This window comes from Dreissena polymorpha, chromosome 3 (assembly GCF_020536995.1).
Source record: "Dreissena polymorpha isolate Duluth1 chromosome 3, UMN_Dpol_1.0, whole genome shotgun sequence".
NCBI classification, from domain to species: domain Eukaryota; kingdom Metazoa; phylum Mollusca; class Bivalvia; order Myida; family Dreissenidae; genus Dreissena; species Dreissena polymorpha.
In genome coordinates, this window is record NC_068357.1 from 58,036,737 (window position 1) to 58,060,722 (window position 23,986).

Below are 23,986 nucleotides of genomic sequence, written 5' to 3' on the forward strand. Positions count from 1 at the left end.
GTTATATTTTAAAAGAAGGCAGCACCTGAGAACAAAAACGGGCATTTTTTGCTCTGTTTTGAAATGATACTTGTGGGAAAAGTAGCTGGCACCAAGATTGTAGGATACCGGTGAAATCGCCTGCTGCTAGTGCTTTGGGAGAACACTGTCTAGACCAGCCTACACAACTAGGTTGTATGATCTGGAGCTTCTCTGTTTGCGATTAAGCCTTTCTCACTTGGAAGCAAAGTAAAATAGCATGAAAACCTGAACAGCCTGCGAGTTAAAACTCTATAAGGGACTTTAACTTTCTAAGGGACTACAAATGCGTGAAAATATGTATTTAAGAAGTAAAGGGTTAAGTCACACAAGGTTTTGTGCTGTCATCAGCCCGACAATCTAGCTCTTGACCAGACAGCGAAGATGCTCAAGATGGTCTAAAGATACACTGGTGGCATATGGCATTAGACTGATTTCCGCTCAAATCTAATTTTGAACTAACTAAACGCTACATACACTGTAAATGCTTTCAGTCGCATCAAGAATACTCTAAAAATGCTTTTTAAAGTGGAATGCTTCTAGTTGATATTTTGAAAATGACAATGTGCAAATAAGGCTTAGCTGTTCTTTAATATGTAGTTCTGGTGGATAATTTCATGATATTTCAAAATGAACATTGATTAATAACCAATTCAATCATCTGTATTGGCATCTAAATCTATCTATGTGTGTGACACACCACCATTATACATTTGTCATTTTTTATGATTTTCTAAAATTGCACATTGCAGCTGAACTTAATCATAAGCATCCAAATACCTGTACAAGTTTCCCTGATATTTCATCCTGCTTTTGAGATTTTCCCTCATTTCGATGAAACTGAAACAATATTTTTTTTTTGAATCACAACAATTAACTGTTAAATGAAAAAATGGCAAAAGTATATTATTTTTTATGTCTATTTTTGCATTAACAGGTACCTACTAATCAAACAAATCTTTATGCATGAACATAACCTAATTATATAAATGAAAAGCTGAAAATGCACAATATGTAATGTGAAACCTTCTGCCTAAAATTGGTTAAGAAAAACATAAAAGCTGCCTCATTATAAGGTCATATTTCTTCAAACAAAAACATTCAAATACTGTCTTAATATTGAATGATCAGTATTTGATTTGTCATCACCAAATTAATTTTAATATCTTATTTAAAACTCTTTTAATTTCAAAAGAAATTGGACCCAATTGCCAATAAAATGCGCATCTCCTCAAAGGTAGTTAAGCTTCCCATAAAGCTTCATTGAATTCCAGTCAGTAGTTTGGGAGAAATAGCCCGGACAAGAATTGCACTATATGTACAGTTTATAGAAAGTTTCAAAGGGCCATAACTCTGTGAAAAATCATCCGACCATAACCTGCTGATAATATGCACATCTCCTCTTGGTAGTGAAGCTTCCCATAAAGTTTCATTGAATTCCCATAATAAGTTGCTGAGTAATAGCTTGGACAAGAATTGCACTATATGTACAATGGAACATTTCAAAGGGCCATAAATCTGTGAAAAATCATCCGACCAGAACCTGCTGATAATATGCACATCTCCTCTTGGTAGTGAAGCTTCCCATAAAGTTTCATTGAATTCCAGTCAGTTGCTGATAAATAGCTCTGACAAGAATTGCACTATATGTACAATGGAAATTTCAAAGGGCCATAACTCTGTGAAAAATCATCCGATGAGAACCGGCTGATAATATGCACATCTCCTCTTGGTAGTGAAGCTTCCCATAAAGTTTCATTGAATTCCAGTCAATAGTTGCTGAGAAATAGCTCTGACAAGAATTGCATCATATGTACAATTGAAAATTACAAAGGGCCATAACTCTGTGAAAAATCATCCAACGAGAACCGGCTGATAATATGCACATATCCTCTTGGTAGTGAAGCTTCCCATAAAGTTTCATTAAATTGCAGTCATTAGTTGCTGAGAAATAGCCCGGACAAGAATTGCACTATATGTACAGTTAATAGAAAATTTCAAAGGGCCATAACTCTGTGAAAAATCATCCGACCAGAACCCGCTGATAATATGCACATACCTCTTGGTAGTGAAGCTTCCTTTAAAGTTTCATTGAATTCCGGTCATTAGTTGCTGAGAAATAGCCCGGACAAGAATTGCACTATATGTACAATTAATGGAAAATTTCAAAGGGCCATAACTCTGTGAAAAATCATCCGACCAGAACCCCCTGATAATATGCACATCTCCTCTTTGTAGGGAAGCTTCCCATAAAGTTTCATTAAAATCCGGTCATTAGTTTCTGAGAAATAGGCCGGACAAAAATTGTGCACGGACGGACACACGGACGAAGCGGCGACTTTATGCTCCCCCCAAAATAAATTTTTGGGGAGCATAAAAACTATATGAAACAATGAATTAAAAAACCTCAAACAAACATACAGGCACATACTTAATAGTTTTTCGTTGCACTTTTTCCACCAGTTTCGGATGGTCTTTCTTTGGTGATTCAGCCAAGCGTGACATGTCTGGGAACGATGCAGATGACGTCATGACCTCTGAAGATTTCTTATTGTCCAGGCTACCTTGTGATACCTAAGTAACAAAAATATAATGTTTAAAAATAAAAATGTAAATTTCTAAATTAAACAGGCACCTTAAAACCTTAATGAAATAAGTTCATATGAGTAAACGTATGAGCCTGCTCCATGAAAATGCGTTTGAAGGACGACACTTTCCGATGATATGCTATTTTTCATTTAAAGAGAGTCTCATCTTAGCAAAAAACTAGTTTAGGCGGAAAGTGTCTTCCTACATAAGCCTGTGCAGTCGGCACAGGCTAATCTGAGACAACACTCTAGGCGCATGCATTAGACCCCCTTTTCAAGAGCATGGCTCATATAATTTTGTGGACAGAAATCTCATAAACTGAACAAAATTGCACAGCTTAGTTTATAATTAATTGCTTACTGTTCAGCATATTAATACACAAATTGTAAAATCCAAAAATTAGTGAGAGCAACACTAAAATAGAATTAATAAAAAGAATTAACAGAATAACTTTTGGTTATCAATTAACACAAATTCCAAGTTTTGATGCTAATAAGTTTAAAGAATGTCATATACAAGTTCTAAATTTCAACCTAATAATTATTTTTCAATTTCATTCATTAAGTAAATTAATAGATAGGAACATAATCTGAGTATTACACAGTATTGAGATCCTTGGAAGGCGGCTTTAACAGCCTGTTTCTTATTAAATTAATTAGCCTTGTTCTGGGAAAATTGGACTTAATGCATGTGCTTAATTGGACTTAATGCATGTGCTTAATTGGACTTAATGCATGTGCTTAATTGGCCTTAATGCATGTGCTTAATTGGCCTTAATGCATGTGCTTAATTGGCCTTAATGCATGTGCTTAATTGGCCTTAATGCATGTGCTTAATTGGCCTTAATGCATGTGCTTAATTGGCCTTAATGCATGTGCTTAATTGGACTTAATGCATGTGCTTAATTGGACTTAATGCATGTGCTTAATTGGACTTAATGCATGTGCTTAATTGGACTTAATGCATGTGCTTTATAGGACTTAATGCATGTGCTTAATTGGACTTAATGCATGTGCTTAATTGGACTTAATGCATGTGCTTAATTGGACTTAATGCATGTGCTTAATAGGACTTAATGCATGTGCGTTAAGTGACATCTAATATTAGCCTGCGCAGAATGCACTAGTTAATCAGGGTTGACACTTTCTGCCCTCACTGGAATTTTGTTTAGAAGAGACCTCCTGTAAACACAAAACTCCATAAAGCAGAAAGTGTTGCCCCTGATAAGTCTATGCGGACTGCACAGACTAATCCTGGATAACACTGTGGGTACATGCATAAAGTTCAGATTTCCAAGAATACAGCTAAAATTAACAGCAATCAAGCATAAACCAAAATCTGTCATTAAGACCACGCATAACAAATTATACCTGTAAATGTTCAATTGACTGCGGTAAATTGGAATCACTAGACGCTTTTTGGTTATTTCGGACGGAAATTACAGAAACAGACACCCCAGATTCGCTGAAGTCTGTGACACTCTGATTAAACTCAGAAGGCAGAACAGAGCTGCGTGTGTACTCTTCTTTCAGGAGTTCAATAACAGTGACTTCATCTCTGTCCAACTCTTTATCTGAATGTCCATCGATACTTGCAGTGTCCTTAGAATACAGCGTTGACTGGGAGTCCTGTATTCCAGTGGACCCCTTTGATGATATTGTGGATATTGACAGAGTGCCTGTCTGACTTATACCACTATCTAGCGACGTCATGCTGTCTCTGGGTACGCTATTAACTCGTCTGTTTTCAGCACCACAATTGATAACAGTTATATTGGCACTTTCTCGAACTGAGTGATATCTACTAGAGTCTACGCTCGGGGACTTTAACCCTGGACTAGTCAATAGCATTGCATTCTTTTTAAGTATATCTCTTACTGTTAACCCTTGCTTAGACTCCCGATCAAGCTTTGTGTCATTGCAACTATCATTTTTCTCCAAAATTACACTATTTTTCAGTGAATTTTCCCCGCTTTCACTTTTTGCGTGATTCTGCTCATTCCCACCATCCATACATACATCATAGCCATTTTGCACACAAGTTTCATCATCACTCCTGTCACTGTCATGGAGATCCTTGTCATCCAGAGTTGTTGTCAGAAAATTTGATAAGTTTCTATGTAGGTCATCCTGAAAATCCAAGTGCTTCTTAACAGAATCATCAGTCTCGGTATCACTGTCATCGTTATTGGCTCCCCCATCCCTCATGATTCCACTCTTTACACTCTGGTCCCCCACAAACCCACTGTCTTCGCTGCTCGATACGTCTGACTGCTTTGGCGTACTGCTTCGCAGATCGTGTATCCTTAAATTGTGCATTTTCGCGTTTATATCGCTGGCTGTGATATTTTCACTGTGGGGACGATTCAAAGAATGCCTAACTGGGTCAGTGTAGGCTCTTTTTAATCTCCTTGGCAATTCTGCGGACGCAGGCGCAGCACCTTCCACACTTACATTTGAATCTGAGCCGCCAAAATCGACAGTTATAATGGACTTTTTACCTTTGTCCTTTTTCTTGGCACGTAACGACCGCCTCGCCACCTGCATATATTCGGGTAAGGTCCCTTCACTACCACGACTCCAGTCCCGTTCTAACAACGGCAATGACACTGAATTAGACATGATCTGACCCTGTCTGGGGGCAGAGCTGTTGGCAGTCAAAGGACTACTGCTAGCAGTTGAAGGGCTAAATGTTCCAAGCTCCAGCGAATTCTCTATCACTTTACTATGGACGTTAGGAGAGGCAAAGGTTTTCTTGTAGCCCACAAGTGTCACGTCTTTCTTTACATTAGCGTTTGCATTCTCTGCGTCTTGGAGATTGAAGGAGGACGGACGCTTGAATGTGTGTGGTTGGATGTTCTTGATGATATTTTTACGCCTGGACTTCTGGCGGGCATCTGGCGTAGTCATTTGAGCGAAACTGGGAGAGAGCGACTGGGACCTTGAACTCTTGCCATCTGTTGCGTCTGAAAAAATATGATTTGTTTAAACATGGGGTTATGGGGAATTAACTTAAAATTCATTGAAACTGAGAGAGAGGACATGCATGTGCGTAAAGTGTGGTTACAGATTAGCCTGTGTTCACTTCTGCTGTCTGTTTTTTGTTCTGTTCAAAGGAAATCTCTTTTTAGCAAAAATTCAGTTTAGGATTAAATGCTTAAATTTAAAAATGTAAACATTTTTGCTAAAAAGCTCCAGTATAAAACAAAAATAAAATTAAATAAAGACAATAAGTCCACAAATGGGCTCAAACCACTGATCCTTGCAATTAAAGTCTAGCGCTAAAACCACATCTGTACTGGGAGAGCTTGAGAATCGTTTTATACTTAATGTCAGCAATCCTTGTAATGTCACAAATTATAACGATAAAAACAAAACTCTCCATATTATTCAATTGTTTACCATTTGTAACGCTTTATTTTTTTCAGGTTTTGTAATCTTCAAAAGATGCATATAATGAATACATTACAGCATGCTAAATGTTCAGTATTACTATTTCCTAGCAAATATCATAACTATAACCAAAATTTGCAAATCTGAAACAATTTTTTTTTTATTATGTCAATTTACCAAAACGCGAAAAAGTCCCTTTTAGTGATTTAGGATATAGTCTCATATTATTCTCTACTTCATCACTTCATCAGGAAACTCTATTAAGGGAGAAATTCTTGTAATTATCTACAACTTTTATAACATACAACTAACTGTAAACATAAAATAATCAAAACTGCAATCACAGCCTTGGACCACTCAATAAAAGCATTAAACATATCTGGTCTATACCTGTCCCAATTGGGTGGTTATTGAAAATGTCCACAAATATGTCAAGCTTAATGCAGGTGCGTAAATGTCAGCCCAGATAAATCTGTGAAGCTCGCAAAGGAAAATCTGGGAAGACACATTCTGCTTGTACAGATGTTTTTAAAGATGTCTTTTGAAAACTAAAATCGATTTTATTGAGAAAGCCTTGAACCCAGCTGATATCTTTTCAATACCTGTCCCAATAGGGTGGTCATCGTAGATGTCCTCGAATATGACTGGTAACGTGTTGAAGTCGCCATCCAGGTCCAGGCACTCGAGATCAAGAGGAGGTAACGTCTGCAGGTACATGGAACTGCGCACCATGGCGGCCAGGTCAGTGTGTCCGTGGAAACTGTCAAGGATCAATAATACATTATAAGAGCATCACCATGGAAACACTGGACTTAATGTTTAAAGGCTAACCTGGGACAACACTTTTCTGCCTAAACTGAATTTTCTGCTTCAAACAAAAAATAGCATTTGGGAGAAAAGTGTTCTTTCTCATTAGCCTGTGTGGACTGCAAGGCTAAACTGGGATAACCATTTATGCACATGCACAAGGCCCAGTTTACACATAACAAGGTTTGTATGTAATCACTCCAATAGAAACCTGTAAGCTACAAATAAAGCTGAAGTATGAACTTGTTTTTACCTGTAAATTAGCTGCATTAAGTTCAATACATAAAGATCATCAGTGATGCAATGGGTACCTGGGAATGCTGCCATTCCCAAGGATATGACAAACCTATCAGCTGTGCTCTTTGAAAAGTGGCTTTAATGCATGTGCGTGTCTTCCAGATGAGCCTGTGAAGCCTGCACAGGCTAATCTGGGATGAAACTATCCGTTTATATGATATTTTCTGTTTAAAGAAAGTCTATTATTAACAAAAATCCAGTTTAAGCCGAAAGAGTCGTCCCTGATTAGCCTGTGCGGATTGCAGAGGCTAATCTGGGTAGACACTTAACGCACATGCATTACAACCCCTTTTCACAGAGCACTGCTCATATAATTCAATCAAATGTCAGTATAAAAACAAATACAGAATTTTACAAAACATCTGGATAACCACAAGAAACATTCTTTTTTTATAATTTCCAACTTATTTGCAGCCTGTAACAAATTTCTCACCTTGGTTCGTAACAAGCCAGGCATTCATTTTTCTGGTACTCATGTGTGAAAAAGCCTTCAGCCATTCTCTTCACCTGGAACAAAATAACGGTTGAAAACAGAAAGAAACATTATTAAACCTTTTTTTGCTTCAATAAAAGAACAGAACCCAACCCCATCTCAACGGGCAAAGGACTTGGGAACTACAAACTTGTAATAAATTATTTTAAAATTGCATGCTAAATGATGAAGTCAACAAACTTTTATTTCCACATTGGAGATTTGACCTGAGCAACCTTGACCTTTGAGTGATGACAAAAGTCCAACAGGAGACAAGCCATTTGCCCATGTAGAATATTTGTGGTATGTTATTTTCCAATTCCATAACAAATTATAGAGTTGATGTCTAGACAAGCCGTCTAATTCTCAAATGTGACCTTTTTTCTTGAAGTGTGACGTGACCTTGGGAAAAGATAGATGCTGTTTCCACATTGTGAAATTGTGGGTAAATTATCTTACAAATGCATGAAGACGGATACAATTAAAGTATGGACAAAGACATTTGAGGAAAAATGTAATCTTTCTAATTTTAAAGTGTAACCTTCACCTTTAAGGTTGGGAGATGGTTGGTACACATGATGTCTCAACGAGGCTTGGTGAACATTTTGAATACATTTCTTTTAAACTTGCATGATAAATGATTATATTACAGTTAAGACAAGGTGTTTTATGTCCACATTTAACTTTTGACTTCTAAGTCTGACCTTCGGAAGAGAAATGTGTGTTACAAGCAACATTCCATTGCTTCATAATGTCGTAAATTACTTTTAAATCACTTGATGAATTATGAGGTAACAGTCCGGACAAGCAGTTTTCAAAACATATTTTACTTTTGACCAAACAATGCCATCTACTGAAAAATCCATCTACCCATGATGTGTGATGCTCCTTTGCTAGATGAAAGATGATGCCTTTATTGCATCAGGTCTAATGGTAGGACGCAAATTACATTAATTTTATCCAGGGTCATCACAATATGTTACATTTCTGATGTGCCTACTCAAGTGCTGTGATGCTCCTTGGTCAGATGAAAGATAATGCCCTTATAGCATCAGGTCTAATGGTGGGAAGCAAATGACATTAATTTGATCTACGGTTGTCACGAGATATTATGGGTTCACCTACTTGTGTACAGTGATGCTCCTTGGCCAGATGGAAGATGATGCCCTCATAGTATTAGCTCTAATGGTAGGAAGCAAATGACATTAATTTGATCCACAGTCGTCACAAGATATAATGTGTACACCTACTCGTGTGGTGTGATGCTCCTTGGCCAGATGAAAGATGATGCCCTGGTCGAGGGTGGCCGTCTCCAGGAACTGGGTCCAGAGGATCACGTTGGCTGCACACAGCTGTGTGATGTCCCTTGTCCCCGTCTGGATCAGCTCCTCCTCATTGTCGAACTCCTGGATGCCGTCCATGATACGTGCCAGCTTGTGGTGACAGTTGATGTGCTCTGGGGAGAAGAATGTTGTTTGAAGAGTGATTATTTTACCCCAAATTACATCCTTTTACAGGCTGTTTCTAAAAGGCAAAAAGGAACTCTTTTTTTCACTAACATATGACAAAATGTTCTAATAAAGTCAATAATTGGAATCTTGCGTTGAACATTCAGTGATATAATTCTATAGTACTTTATAAAATAAATTGAAAATGCAGATAAACATGCACATATTGGAATACTGTTCATATTATATATTATCATATTGATATTGTTTCAATTTACCCAATTTCACAGTTTATCAAGCTATTTTTCCTAATCTTAAAGGCATAAGATAGGAAGTATAAAGCATAAAAAATCACAAAAGGAGGTTTTATGCTGTTTGCTGCTCATAAGGATGTTATTGGTACAGTTTATGTTCTCTGGGGAGTTTTACATTTGATTCCCATTCAGAGAAACCTGTGCTTTATGCATATGCGTTAAAGTCATCCCAGACTAGCCTGTGCAGCCCACATGCTAAAGAGGGACGACACTTTTTGATTTTTTGTTTACAGGAAGTCTGTTTTTAAAAACTTAAACTTATACGTAATGTGTTGTCCCCAATTTGTCTTCAAAGACCTCACAGGCTAATGTGGGACAACACATGATATTTTCCCACTCAGAAGCAACGTGAAAATGGCTTTACGCATACAGCATAAGACCAGAACAGCCTGACAGCAACTCCCAGTCTGTTCACGATTCATACTGTTTACTGCTTATCAGTTTTTAAGGATGGGAAATGAAGGTTTAAAATATCTTCTTAATAGAAAGGTCTTTAATCTAATTAAGACGTCTAAGGGAACTACAAACGTGTCAAAGTGAGTATCTGAGCGGAAAAGGGTTCGACTAGGTCCCATATTCACCAACTCTTTCTTAGACTTACAATGAAGGATGGACTTGGAACGGCGAACAACACATTCAGCTTTTGAATACATACAGGCTACAAATATTGTTTAGGTAATTAATAGTTCTAAATGAAGAATTACAGGTTTTTAATTCCATTTAATATTTTACTCTTCTTTTCTATCATAACATTACAGTTTAAAGATTTTTTTATTTTCAGTCTTAAGTCCAACAATTAGTTGGAGAATCCTGACCCAGGTTTACATTAGAATCAAGATAATGCTATAAGCCTTATGTAAGTGTATAAAATAAAAGAAACCCCAGAAGCTCTGTACAGGAAAATGTTAATAATTGACTGATCAATGTAAAGGACAATTTTTTCGACAGAAGATTCAAATTGACTGATAATCCTAAAGGTGGAACTGTTGTTTTGCCAGATTGGTTAAAGCATATGTAGAATGATGTCGCATAATTGGTGTATTTCATGTATATTCCTTGTTCGGTGTAACTGAATACATAATATCTGTCTTCATGAAGAAATGCATAAATGGGCATCATATGTCATCGTCAAATTAGATGAGAAAAATGCACCAAGTTATTGCCCATGGCTGGGTTCACTTATTAGTTATGTCTATGGTAAGCACATGCAGCACTGTTAATTTGTGTATATTTTCATGTTAAATGACAGGTGAACTTTCATATATGCAGTTAAACAAACGTGGTCTCGCTTAATTATTGGCATATATATGCACAAGATATGTAAGTCACACATAAAGCCATCCCGTATCAGGTAATTCAACTCATGTTAAAGTCAATCATCCAGACAGCCGTCACCCAATTTATTTGTCCATTATTGTATAAATTGGCATCTGCGTTGTATGAAGAGGAGTCCTAAGTTTGACAATCGAGTAGGGTAGTCACGCTTTCTTGACGTGGCGGCCGCGGCGCTGTAAAATTGTACTCCATGAACATTAGAAGCGTTGTGTTAGAAATTATTTAACAGAAATAAATCTCGATGCAAACAGAAATGAACTTTAGTTGTTACTGTGTGTTTTCCACGAACGATACAATTACGCTACAATGATGCTCAGCCAATAAAACTAATTAAGAGCCCAGGTTAATGTCACGGCATATCATAATTATTTACTTTGGACCAAATCTTTGATTGTTGACTCTATATGCTTAAGCTTATTTCCAACATAGATATTTCATATAAATTGTTCACAATTGTTTCCTGCTTTCATTCAAAAGTAGATTGCCCAGCTCTAATACCACCTTTTGATATTGACTTGCCCAGACTTCCATCTACTTTCTGTAGGTCAATTGACAACCATTAATGTGTGCCCCTTTAATGGCATGGTCAGATTTTCAGCTTTTAACATGTCCAGCTTTTCAAACAATAATATCAGAATGAGTGCCAGCTTCTCCAAATTGTTAACTGCAAATAACCGTTATGTTTGTGTGTAGATCTAATGTGGTCCATTTTAAAAATGATAGAATAAACTCTCAGCAAAAACAAACAAACTCAATGATATATTTTCTATTAAGTAATAGTACTTATGTGTACTTTTTCGTTAATTAAAGGAAGTAATATTGGAACCCCCACAAAAGATGAAACTATCATACCCCTCTTGCTTTGATCACCAAATGCTACCAGTTAAACAGCTAGATCTGATAAAGTTAACCCTTTGCATGCTGGGAAATTTGTCATCTGCTAAAATGGTGTCTGCTGAATTTCTAAAATTAGCATTTTCTTCGATTTTTTTTCAAAGAATACTATCAGAATAGCAAACAGTTTGGATCCAGATGAGACGCCACATTCTGTGGCGTCTCATCTGGATCCAAACTGTTTGCAAAGGCCTTCAAAATTCGGTTCCAGCACTGTAAGGGTTAACAACAACTGGTTAAGCTATACAGGCATTCAAAAGAAGGAAATAATTCCCCATAAAACATGTGAAATAATTCCCCATAAGCCTCCCAGGAGAAAACACAAGGAAATGCCCAATAAAGACAGCTTGATTTTCAACATAGTTTTTTTTTCACTATTTTGGGAAATAACGCGTACTTTTGCCTCAAATAAGGAAATTAATGTTGTATATTTTAGGCTAACAAATGCTTAAAAATTGATAATAAAAGTGATTTCAATATTTCCTAAGTTTCAACTTATAGAGCTAGATTTGGAGATAATTTTGACATGTTAAGACTTATTATAATTATTTTTTGAAATCAAAAGGGAATTTTTAGGTCCCATTTGGGAACAATATATACTTTCTTCCATCGGGAATTGGTCCCCCTAACAAACCAAAAGGGAATTTTTAGGTCCCATTTGGGAACAATTTATACTTTCTTCCATCGGGAATTGGTCCCCCTAACAAACCCAAAGTTGAACGAAAATAATACACTTCTCACCAAGCTGGAACTGAGATCTGCAGATATCCTTGAGGTAGAACTCAAAGGTGGTTTGAAGACTCTCATATGCTGACAGCAGTAGGTTACATATATGATGGTGCATTGACCAGGCTGAATGCAGATTCACCGGTGAACACTGGTCCGGATCCTGTAAACAATCAGTCAGATGATGCATGTGCGCCTTGCTCTGGGAAAACAGGGCTTAATCAATGTGCTGTCAGTGTCATCCCACAATAGCCTGTGCAGTTTAAACAGGCTTATCAGGGATGAAATGTTTAGCCTTAACTGGATATTCTCTTACAAGAGACTTCCTTTAACAGAATAATATCAAACAAGCAGAAAGTGTTATTCCTGATAAGCCTGTGCTGACTGCACAGGCTAATCTGGGGTGACACTAAACATGCATGCATTAAGTCCTGTTTTGCACAGTGAGGCTCACATTTAGGTATGTGAGTGTACTTTTATGTTGATGAGGTTCTTCTGCACTTGAGGCTGCATTATGCATGGACCCAGCGCTCAAGTGCACGTCCTTGCATTCCAGGGAATGTCCTGGTACTCTCTTTTTTATAGAGACATGAAAGTTGGACAGTACCTTGATTTTTAAATCATACATACAAACATTCAATTTACATGTGTTAGTACTTAAGAGAAACCAGAGTACCATGCGACTAGCATGAGGAAACCACAGCCATTTGGCATGGTTACATCCATTGAAACCACAAATAGGGCTGTCACGATACGCCGTGAGCGTACCGCGGTATATCGTGGTACGGCAACACTGTATCGCGATACATACCGCGATATTTTACAGAATATGTATCTGTGAAGAAAACAGCAGAATAACAAGTTTTACAAACGTTATTAAACTCAATAATCAGAAAACACTGGTATCATAGTATGACTAGAAACTGTAAAAGAAACTGTAATAAACTTGATAGAAGTAGTCATTGTTATTGTTTTTCGCGTCTTTTTCTTAAATGTCCGCCATGTTGTTTACAATAGCTGTGACTACGATCTATGTAAATCGAACGCTTCAAGGGCATGTTCAAAATGCGGAGTCAGCAGGCCCAGTATTGAAAATCTGTAGCGTTCTGACTCTTCCTCGACTTATTCATAATCTTAAGATAACATGATTCGGAAGTGCCATGCTTTGAACGATCGATATACTAAAGAAAGTAAATAAGAAATAGAGTAAACATCTTTTGGATAATTATGAACTTATTTGCAAAGGAAATCTGTCCCAAATTCCAAAAAAGGTACGGACCCATACATTGCCGTATTTTAAACGTGAAAGTTAGACATCTACCAATGGAAGCGCTTGCTTGACCTGGATATTAACGGATTATTTATTTAGCCCTTTTAAATCGCTTCTACAGTTTTCAAAACGATTTATATCTGTGCTAATATAACAATATTAAACAAGAGCACCGCCTTGCGGGTGCAAACCGCTCATCTATTTTCTTTTTAAAGGTGAAGGGACTCTCATTTTCAATCACAAAGGAGGGAGGAGTGGAGTGAAGAGGGGTGTATAGTGTGGGGTTGTGGACATTTATTACATTATCTTCCATGGGGGGGGGGGGTTTGGGTGCGATGGTTGGACGGTATTTCAACATAACCGTTTAAAAAAAAAAATGGGGGGGAGGGGGGTATAGTGTGAGGGTGTGGTGATAATTTGTGAGATGATCTTAAAAAAAAAAAAAAAAAATCAAAAAAAAAAATTGGGGGGGGGGGGGTGGGGTGGGGGTATAGTGTGAGGGTGTGGTGGTCATTTGTGAGATGATCTTAAAAAAAAATAAAAAAAAAAAAATTAGGGGGGGGAGGGGGGGGGAGAGGGGGGGGGGGGGGGAGGGGGGGAGGGCACGGGGGATGGTTTGGGTGAAGTCTATTGTGGTATGTCAGGTAAGAGTAGTTTCATCAAAGTATCAATCAAATCTAATCATAAATAAAGAAGTTATGGCAATTTTAGCAAAATTTAATAATTTGACCTTGAGAGTCAAGGTCATTCAAAGGTCAAAGTAAAATTCAAGTTGCCAGGTACAGTAACCTCATGATAGCATGTAAGTATTTGAAGTTTGAAAGCAATAGCCTTGATACTTCGAGTGGATCGAAACACAAAATTTAACCATATATTAAAAGTTACTAAGTCAAAAAAGGGCCATAATTCCGTAACAATGACAACCAGAGTTATGCAACTTGTCCTTTTACTGTACCCTTATGATAGTTTGTGAGTGTTCCAAGTATGAAAGCAATATCTATGATACTTTAGGGGTAAAGTGGACCAAAACATAAATCTTAACCAAATTTTCAATTTTCTAAGTATAAAGGGCCCATAATTCCGTCCAGATGCCAGTCAGAGTTACATAACTTTGCCTGCACCGTCCCCTTATGATAGTTCATAAATCTTGCAAGTATGAAAGCAATAGCTTTGATACTGTAGGAATAAAGTGGACCTAAACACAAAACTTAATCAAATTTTCAATTTTCTAAGTATAAAAAGGGCACATAATTCTGTCAAAATGCCAGTCAGAGTTACATTACTTTGCCTGCACAGTCCCCTTATGATAGTTAGTAAGTGTTGCAAGTATGAAAGCAATAGCTTTGATGCTTAAGGAATAAAATGGACCTAAACACAAAACTTAACCAAAATTGTCAATTTTCTAAGTATAAAAAGGGCACATAATTCTGTCAAAATGCATGCCAGAGTTATCTAACTTTGCCTGCCCAGTCCCCTCATGATAGAAAGTAAGTGTACCAAGTTTGAATGCAATAGCATTGATACTTACTGAGAAAAGTGGAACTAAACGCAAAACTTAACCAAAATTTTCAATTTTTTAAGTATAAAAAGGGCACATAATTCTGTCAAAATGCACGCCAGAGTTATCTAACTTTGCCTGCCCAGTCCCCTCATGATAGTAAGTAAGTGTACCAAGTTTGAATGCAATAGCATTGATACTTTCTGAGAAAAGTGGACCTAAACGCAAAACTTAACTGGACGCCGACGCCGACGCCAACGCCAACGCCGACGCCGACGCCAAGGTGATGACAATAGCTCATAATTTTTTTTCAAAAAATAGATGAGCTAAAAAACGGTGCAATTTTTTTCACGACATGCACCACGATATACCGATATACCAGTGAATCGTGACAGCCCTAACCACAAACATCTGGCATGGGTACAACCAAGGAAACCACAACAATCTGGCATGGTTACAACCATTGAAACCACAACAATCTGGCATGGTTACAACCAAGGAAACCAGAACCATCTGGCATGGCTTCAACCAAGGAAACCACAACCATTTGGCATGGTCACAACCAAGGAAACCACAACCATCTGGTATGGTTACAACCAATGAAACCACAACAATCTGGCATGGTTACAAACAATTAAACCACAACCATCTGGCATGGTTACAAACAATGAAACCACATCCATCTGGCATGGTTACAAACAATGAAGCCACATCCATCTGGCATGGTTACAAACAATGAAACCACATCCATCTGGCATGGTTACAAACAATGAAACCACATCCATCTGGCATGGTTACAAACAATGAAACCACATCCATCTGGCATGGTTACAAACAATGAAACCACATCCATCTGGCATGGTAACAACCAACCAGACTCGCAATAGTCTAGGTCACAGAGGTGTGAAGCAGGTGAACAAACACCTTCATTCAAAGCCCAAAATAATGTCAATGACTAGAAATAATGTAAGAATGACAGGGATGACCCCGATATATTTCACTTGACACAGAAACAAGTGTTGTTTGCCACACATGCGAACCCTTTACCACTTAGATATATATTTATATTCCCGCATGTGTAGTCCCTTAGGAAGTTAAATTTAATTTAAGACCTTTCTTACTAGATTCAAGTTGTTAAGGCTTCATCTCCAAACCTTAGATACTGATGAGCAGCAAACAGCATAAAACATGAACAGACTGCAAGTTCCTCACAGGCTGTTCTAGTTTTATGATGTTTGCATATGGCAATTTTCATTTGGCTTCTTATTGGGGAAAGTGTTCACAGTTAATACAGCATTTATGTACAAGTCCTTTGTAACTCTTGCTACACATAAAGCCTATTTCCCAGATGTGACATCAACCTTTAAGCAAGCACCATAGTTGGTGCATACCACATGTCATCTTAAACTGATGAAACAGTTTACCAATGCACTACGTAGGAATAGAACTTACAGTCACATGAATATAAACCTTTACTGATATGATGCAAGGACAAGGCACAAACTGCATGTGTCCACAAGGTGACACGTACCTTAAAGCCACAACTGAAACTCACTGTCTAGACTGGATTTTCTTTCAGACGATACTTTCTTTACACCTACAATGGTTGTTTCAACGTACACTTTCTGTCTAGACTTGATTTTATGAAGAAGAGACGTCCCTATAACCTAAAATGTTTGTTCAATGGACTATCTCTGTCTAGACTGGATTTTCATTAAGACGAGACTTTCTTTACATGAAAAAATTCCATAGAAGTGTAAAGTGTCATCCCTATATAGCCTGTGCTGAATACTTAACGCACTTGAATAAAGCCATTTTCTTGAGACTGGATCAAATATTTGTAAATAGCCATTCATTAAAAACCTGTCGGCAGGACCTGATTAGTACCATTTACTTATACGGCAGGACCTGATTAGTACCATTTACTTATACGGCAGGACCTGATTAGTACCATTTACTTATAAACAAACAGTCAAGTAAGTTATCATACATTCATGACATAAATTTTCTTCTTCATCACTTACGGCAGATATTGGCCTATCCCCAAAATACACAGTTTCCAGCGTAGACAGCTCTGGATTGCGGCTTGACCACGCAGAGCGGGGCTGCTTTGGTACGCTGCAAATGCAAAAATACCATACAATTAAATGACTCCATTATGGGGGCTTAATTCATGTGCATAAAGGGTTGTACCAAATTAGACTGAGCAGTCTGCAATGGCTTATCACAGGGAACACTTCCCTCCTACACTTGACTGTCCGTTAAGAAGAGACTAAACTAAACAAGAGGGCCAAGATGGCCCTAGATCCCTCGCATTTTTTTACAAGGCCTTGTTCATTGCTTACCGGTAGTTTAAAAATTCAGTACTCTAGAGCATATTAGATTGGTTCTCTTCTGTTTACTTTTGCAGTGTGAGCATATGATTAATGCTGATTGAGTACTGTCCATTTGCATGGGGTTTTTGCAATGCAAACATTTGCAAGTAATGCTAATACTACATGCGTTTAAAAGTTTTTTGTAAGATTTGGAACTAGAAATGTGGCCTCTAGTGTTTACAAGGTTTCTCTATAGCCAAATAAGGAATACTGCCCCCCCACTGGCGGCCATGTTTTTCCATGGACCAGAACCACTTTTGAACTCAGTCAACATATCATCAAGACAAACATTTTGACAAAGTTACATGAAGATTGGGCATGAAATGTGACTTCTACAGTGTTAACAAGGTTTTTCTTTTTTTTTACCTAGTGACATTGTTTTTGACCCAGCATGACCCAGTTTCAAACTCGATCAAGGTATCATTAGGACATATCTTATGTCCAAGTTTCATGAAGATAGGACAAGAAATGTGGCCTCTACAGTGTTTACAAGGTTTCTCTATAGCCAAATAAGGAAAACTGGACTGCCCCGCCCACTGACGGCCATGTTTTTCAACGGACTGGAACCACTTTTGAACTCAACCAACAAATCATTAAGACAAACTTTTTGACAAAGTTACATGAAGATTGGGCATAAAATGTGACTTCTACAGTGTTTACAAGGTTGTTGTTTTTTTTACCTTGTGACCTAGTTTTTGACTTATTATGACCCAGTTTCAACCTCGATCGAGGTATCATTGGGACAAATCTTCTGACCAAGTTTCATGAAGATCGGACAATAAATGTGGCCTTTAGAGTGTTTACAAGGTTTCTCTATAGCCAAATAAGGAAAACTGCCCCGCCCACTGGCGGCCATGTTTTTCAACGGACCGGAACCACTTTTGAACTCAACCAACATATCATTAAGACAAACATTTTGACAAAGTTAAATGAAGATTGGGCATAAAATGTGACTTCTACAGTGTTTACAAGGTTTGTCTTTTTTTATCCTAGTGACCTAATTTTTGACCCAGCATGACCCAGTTTCAAACTCGATAGAGGTATCATTGGGACAAATCTCCTGACCAAGTTGCATGAAGATCGGACAAGAAATGTGGCCTCTAGAGTGTTTACAAACTAAATGTGGACGACGGACAGACGACAGACAAAGACCGATCACAAAAGCTCACCTGAGCAATCAGGTGAGCTAAAGATTCTACAAATGCAGAAAGTGTCATCCCTGATAAGATTGTTCATACTTCACAGGCTAATCTGAAACAATTTTTTACGCACATGCATTTAGCCTTGTGTTCCCAGAGTAATGCTGCAAATGCAAAACTACTATTCAATTTTATACTTAACAAACAAAATGGATAAAAGAGATGAACAAGAGATGTGTTCATCAGAAACACAATGCCCCCTATTGTGCCGCTTTGAAAAAAAAAATGTTTGGGGGTTTTTACCTTTGACCTTGAAGGATGACCTTGACCTTGAACTTCCACCACTCAAAATGTGCAGCTTCATGAGATACATACACATGCATGCCAAATATTAAGTTGCTATCTTCAATATTGCAAAAAATATGGCCAACGTTAAAGTGTTTTTTTCGGACGGACGGACGGAGACAGACTGACATACTGACGGAGAGTTCAACTGCTATATGCCACCCTACGGGGGGCATAAAAACAGGTGACATAGGAGGATTATCAGATAAATATTAAAAAAGTTTCAAATGTTATATAAGAACCAGTAGCCTTTAAATGAAATCTATCCTATAAACTTTGAGAGATTTAGCATCTACAAGCAACAAGTTAAACCGTTTCTTGCTTAGAATCTAAGTGAAAATTGCAATTGGCAACTAGCATAAAACCAGACCAGCCTGTGAGTAACTGGCAGTCTGTTCAGGTTTTATGTTGTTTGCTGCTCATCAGTATCTTTGGGTTGCAAATAAAGAGTTTAAAACTTGAATCAATAAAAAAAGGTCTTAAATTTCATTTGATTTCCTCAAAACGCGTCACAGCATGTATCTAAGTGGTTATTCATTCATTGTTATTGCAATTTGCAGCAGTCAACTTAAAATTATTTTTTTTAGTTTAAACCTATTTATTTTAGCTCCTTTGCATCGAAAGCCTGAGACTTATATAAACGCTCTCGAGTCCGTTTCCTGGGCCTAGAACCAGTACTTTGTGTCATTGGGGGAGATCTAAAGAACGCTCCCACGGTGGGGATCGAACCCGGTCATTAGGCGGACACCATATCCATTACACCACGGCGACCTTTAAATTAAATTGCAGTTATCATTGGATCTGCTGTTTTATACATTATTAGCCCTTTAAAACCACGTGACAAAAGGAGGTATTTCTCATGATTATTTTGCCATTAGGTTTTAAAGTGTCACCTGCAGCAAGATGCAAAAATGCTTCAACAAGCACCAAAATGTTAATACTATCCGACTAGTTACCTTAGGAAAGGCTGGTGTATGGCAATCAGCGTGCCATGGACGGTGATCTCCACACAGCAGAGGTGAAAGTAGTCAAAGAGCAGTGGCGCGTGGTGGTGCAGCCCCTTGGTGGGGCTGAAGTGCAGGTTCAATGTCCGCTGACTCACACACTCCACCTTGCCTTGTATGGTCTCCGCCCTGGAACGATGGGAGCACTGAATATTCAAAATGTGGGATCTCTGTTGTGAAACATGGGAAACCTTAACTGAAGCCTGAAAACTCTACAGTGACACATGGGAACACCATAGAAAACATTGAAAATGAAAAAATTTATAGCGAAATGTGGGAACATTAAAGACGAATGTGCAAAAGGGAACACTAAAGTGAAATGCAGGAAAAATATCGTGAAAAGTATGAGCTCTTAAGAAATTTTTTAACCTTGGGAAGCCTATGGTGAAATATTTGAAGGCTTTGGTGAAATATGGGAAAGCTATATTGAAATATTGGAAGGCAATTGTGAAATATTGGAAGGCTATGGGCAAATATTGGAAGGCTTTAGTGAAATATTGGAAGGCTATGGTCAAATATTGGAAGGCTATGGTGAAATATTGGAAGGCTATATTGAAATATTGGAAGGCTATGGTGAAATATTGGACGGCTATCTTGATATACTGGAACTATGGTGAAATATTGGAAGGCTATGGTAAAATATTAGCAGGCTATGGTGAAATATTGAAAGGCTATGATGAAATATGGGAAGGCTATAGTAAAATATTGGAAGGCTATAGTGAAATATTGGAAGGCTATCATGAAATATTGGAAAGCTGTAGTGTAATATTGGAGGGCTATAGTGAAATATGGGAAGGCCATAGTGAAACATGGGATGGCTATATTAAAATAGGGCAATACTACAGCCAAACATGATAAAGCTATAGCCAAACATGAAAGAGCTGTAGTAAATAAAAACATCACTGTAAAGCATGGGAACACTAAAGTGAAACACAGGGAAAAAGAAGAGAAACATGGGAACACTATCAAAAATAATTATAATATTCAAGCCCATTGTTTATTTCATTAAATATTATCAACCCAAGCAAGCATGATTGTAATGATGTCAACATTTTATCAAGAGGTTTTCCATAACATCCTGATTTTTTAACTGTTCAATGTCCAGTTATTAATGTTTTGGTTTCAAAATACCCATGAACATTTTTTACTGTGGGCCTTTCGAACAAAATTGGTAAAGGAGATTATGATTGTAAAGAAAAACAGGCAGCCAAATTTTATTTAAACAATTCCAGTAAAATCGTGCGTAGTAATTCATTTATAAAGTTGGGCGACATTTTCTATTTTCAGTTTATAACAATTGCAGACAAGGACTACCGTAATTACTCTAAGTTTTCGGACACTCTAAGTTTTCGGACACTCTAAGTTTTCGGACACCCTCCTTTTTAGCCAAAATAATTATTTTTCGTGACTATATTTTCGGACATACGGATTTTCGTTCATAATTTATGACTCCAATTTTTCGGACAGTTTATTTAACAGCGCTAGTTTACTAGATTTCTGCCCTGTTTTCTCTTATCTGGGACCCTTCGATCATGGAGTTTTACTACCGGATTAACGTAATAAAACCTGGCATAGAATGCCCTGAGGGCAATGGACCATTACAATTGCGTTACTGGGTAGATTACAATGTATACCTGTAAAATAAACAATGGTTACACCCAACAGCGTTTGAAATTTTATAGTATTCAGGAAGCAGTATGGTTGTTTATGACGTTTTTTACAAACCATTTCAGGTAAGCGATGGCAAATAAGTGTTGTACTTGATTTGAAGCAGGGTAAGGGGAGTACAACACAATAAAATTATTGCACATTTATAATTGGTTTTATTTCATTACAATAATTGACAAACTACCATAACATGTCTGTCTCTAAATTTTCGGACACTCGTTATTATTGAATATTTTTCGTATCTAAATTTTCGGACACGAAAAAAAAAAAAAAATTTTAAGTGTCCGAAAACATAGAGTAATTACGGTACACACTGTGCAACGACGTAAACCAAAGTCCATTACTGCCAAAGGGCCATCAATAAATTTAGCTGTGTTTTGAGAATACTGGGCTTACTGCATGTGAATAAAGAATCGTCCCAAATTAGCCTGTGCAACAACACTTTTTGCCCACAGGATTCCAATTCAGATGGAAGAGCAGTACCTAATTCACATCTGTGGACGATGCAGTCTGATATGGGACAACCATTAATGCCCAATGTTTAGTCAAGTTTCTCCAAGAAAGTGGCTCAATTTAACAAAGTGATAAAATACTACAAGAGGACGAGTACGTACGAGCAGTGTTCCTCGGAGAACCACAGTTCCACATTGAGCATAATCTCCAGCTTGGAAAGCTCTTCAAGCAACTGAAAACATGCAAAAAACAAGCACGTTAGAAACAGGTAAGAACCTCGCTCTGGGTTAATAGGGTTTAATACATGTGCGTACAGTATTGTCCAAAATAAGCCTGTGCAGTTTGCACAGGTTATTCACGGACAAAACTTTCTGTCTTATCTTTTTTACCTTAAGAAGAGACTTCCTTGAAACAAAAAATTATATAACAGAAAAAAGTTCATTCATGATTAGCCTGTGTGGACTGCACAAGCTAATCGTGTATGACACTTTAAGCATTTGCATTAAACCCTGTTTTTCCAGAGTGTGGTGGGTCATGAAAGAAAGCCATGCTTTTCAAATTTGACCAACAACAACAGTTGCTTGCTTGAAAAAATCATAACTGTTTCCTGTCATGTTTTTTTATTTATTATTTGCTTGTTCATAATTCACTTGAGATAGTAATAAACAAGAATTTGAGCCTTGGAAAACTGGGCTTAATGCATGTGTTCAGTGTTGCCCCAGAAGAACTGGGCTTAATGCATGTGTTCAGTGTTGCCCCAGAAGAACTGGGCTTAATGCATGTGTTCAGTGTTGCCCCAGAAGAACTGGGCTTAATGCATGTGTTCAGTGTTGCCCCAGAAGAACTGGGCTTAATGCATGTGTTCAGTGTTGCCCCAGAAGAACTGGGCTTAATGCATGTGTTCCGTGTTGCCCCAGAAGACTGGGCTTAATGCATGTGTTCAGTGTTGCCCCAAAAGAACTGGGCTTAATGCATGTGTTCAGTGTTGCCCCAGAAGAACTGGGCTTAATGCATGTGTTCAGTGTTGCCCCAGAAGAACTGGGCTTAATGCATGTGTTCAGTGCTGCCCCAGAAGATCTGGGCTTAATGCATGTGTTCATTGTTGCCCCAGAAGAGCCTTGGAAAACTGGGCTTAATGCATGTGTTCAGTGTTGCCCCAGAAGAACTGGGCTTAATGCATGTGTTCAGTGTTGCCCCAGAAGAACTGGGCTTAATGCATGTGTTCAGTGTTGTCCCAGAAGAACTGGGCTTAATGCATGTGTTCATTGTTGCCCCAGAAGAGCCTTGGAAAACTGGGCTTAATGCATGTGTTCGGTGTTGCCCCAGAAGAACTGGGCTTAATGCATGTGTTCAGTGTTGCCCCAGAAGAACTGGGCTTAATGCATGTGTTCAGTGTTGCCCCAGAAGAACTGGGCTTAATGCATGTGTTCAGTGTTGCCCCAGAAGAACTGGGCTTAATGCATGTGTTCAGTGTTGCCCCAGAACAACTGGGCTTAATGCATGTGTTCAGTGTTGCCCCAGAACAACTGGGCTTAATGCATGTGTTCAGTGTTGTCCCAGAAGAACTGGGCTTAATGCATGTGTTCATTGTTGCCCCAGATGAGCCTTGGAAAACTGGGCTTAATGCATGTGTTCAGTGTTGCCCCAGAAGAACTGGGCTTAATGCATGTGTTCAGTGTTGCCCCAGAAGAACTGGGCTTAATGCATGTGTTCAGTGTTGCCCCAGAAGAGCCTATGCAGTCTAATCAGGCACCCACTTTGCACGTTTATGGAATTTTCATGTAAAGAAGTTTCTTTCTAACAATATCCAGTTAATAGGGAAAGTGTTATCCCTGATTAGCCTGTGCAGACTGCACAGGTAAATCTAGGATGGCACTTTACCCACATGCGTTAAGCATGGTTTCCCTACAGCATGTCAGCTCAAATACTAGTTGTAATGGTT

At 38.0% G+C, this 23,986-nt stretch overlaps 1 protein-coding gene across 2 annotated transcripts in view; it reads right to left on the reverse strand.

The window, feature by feature from the left end:
- LOC127874317 (protein FAM135A-like) overlaps positions 1–23,986 on the reverse strand; it is a 77,796-nt gene that overhangs the window by 19,198 nt on the left and 34,612 nt on the right. For both annotated transcript variants that reach the window (XM_052418563.1, XM_052418562.1), the window contains 10 exons: positions 22,206–22,276; positions 19,876–20,052; positions 17,085–17,178; positions 12,308–12,455; positions 8,826–9,031; positions 7,537–7,610; positions 6,602–6,759; positions 3,978–5,572; positions 2,450–2,592; positions 799–858 (listed from right to left, as the gene is read on the reverse strand). In XM_052418563.1, coding sequence (XP_052274523.1) covers positions 799–858; positions 2,450–2,592; positions 3,978–5,572; positions 6,602–6,759; positions 7,537–7,610; positions 8,826–9,031; positions 12,308–12,455; positions 17,085–17,178; positions 19,876–20,052; positions 22,206–22,276 — 2,726 coding nt within the window. The remainder of the gene's footprint in view (positions 1–798; positions 859–2,449; positions 2,593–3,977; positions 5,573–6,601; positions 6,760–7,536; positions 7,611–8,825; positions 9,032–12,307; positions 12,456–17,084; positions 17,179–19,875; positions 20,053–22,205; positions 22,277–23,986) is intronic.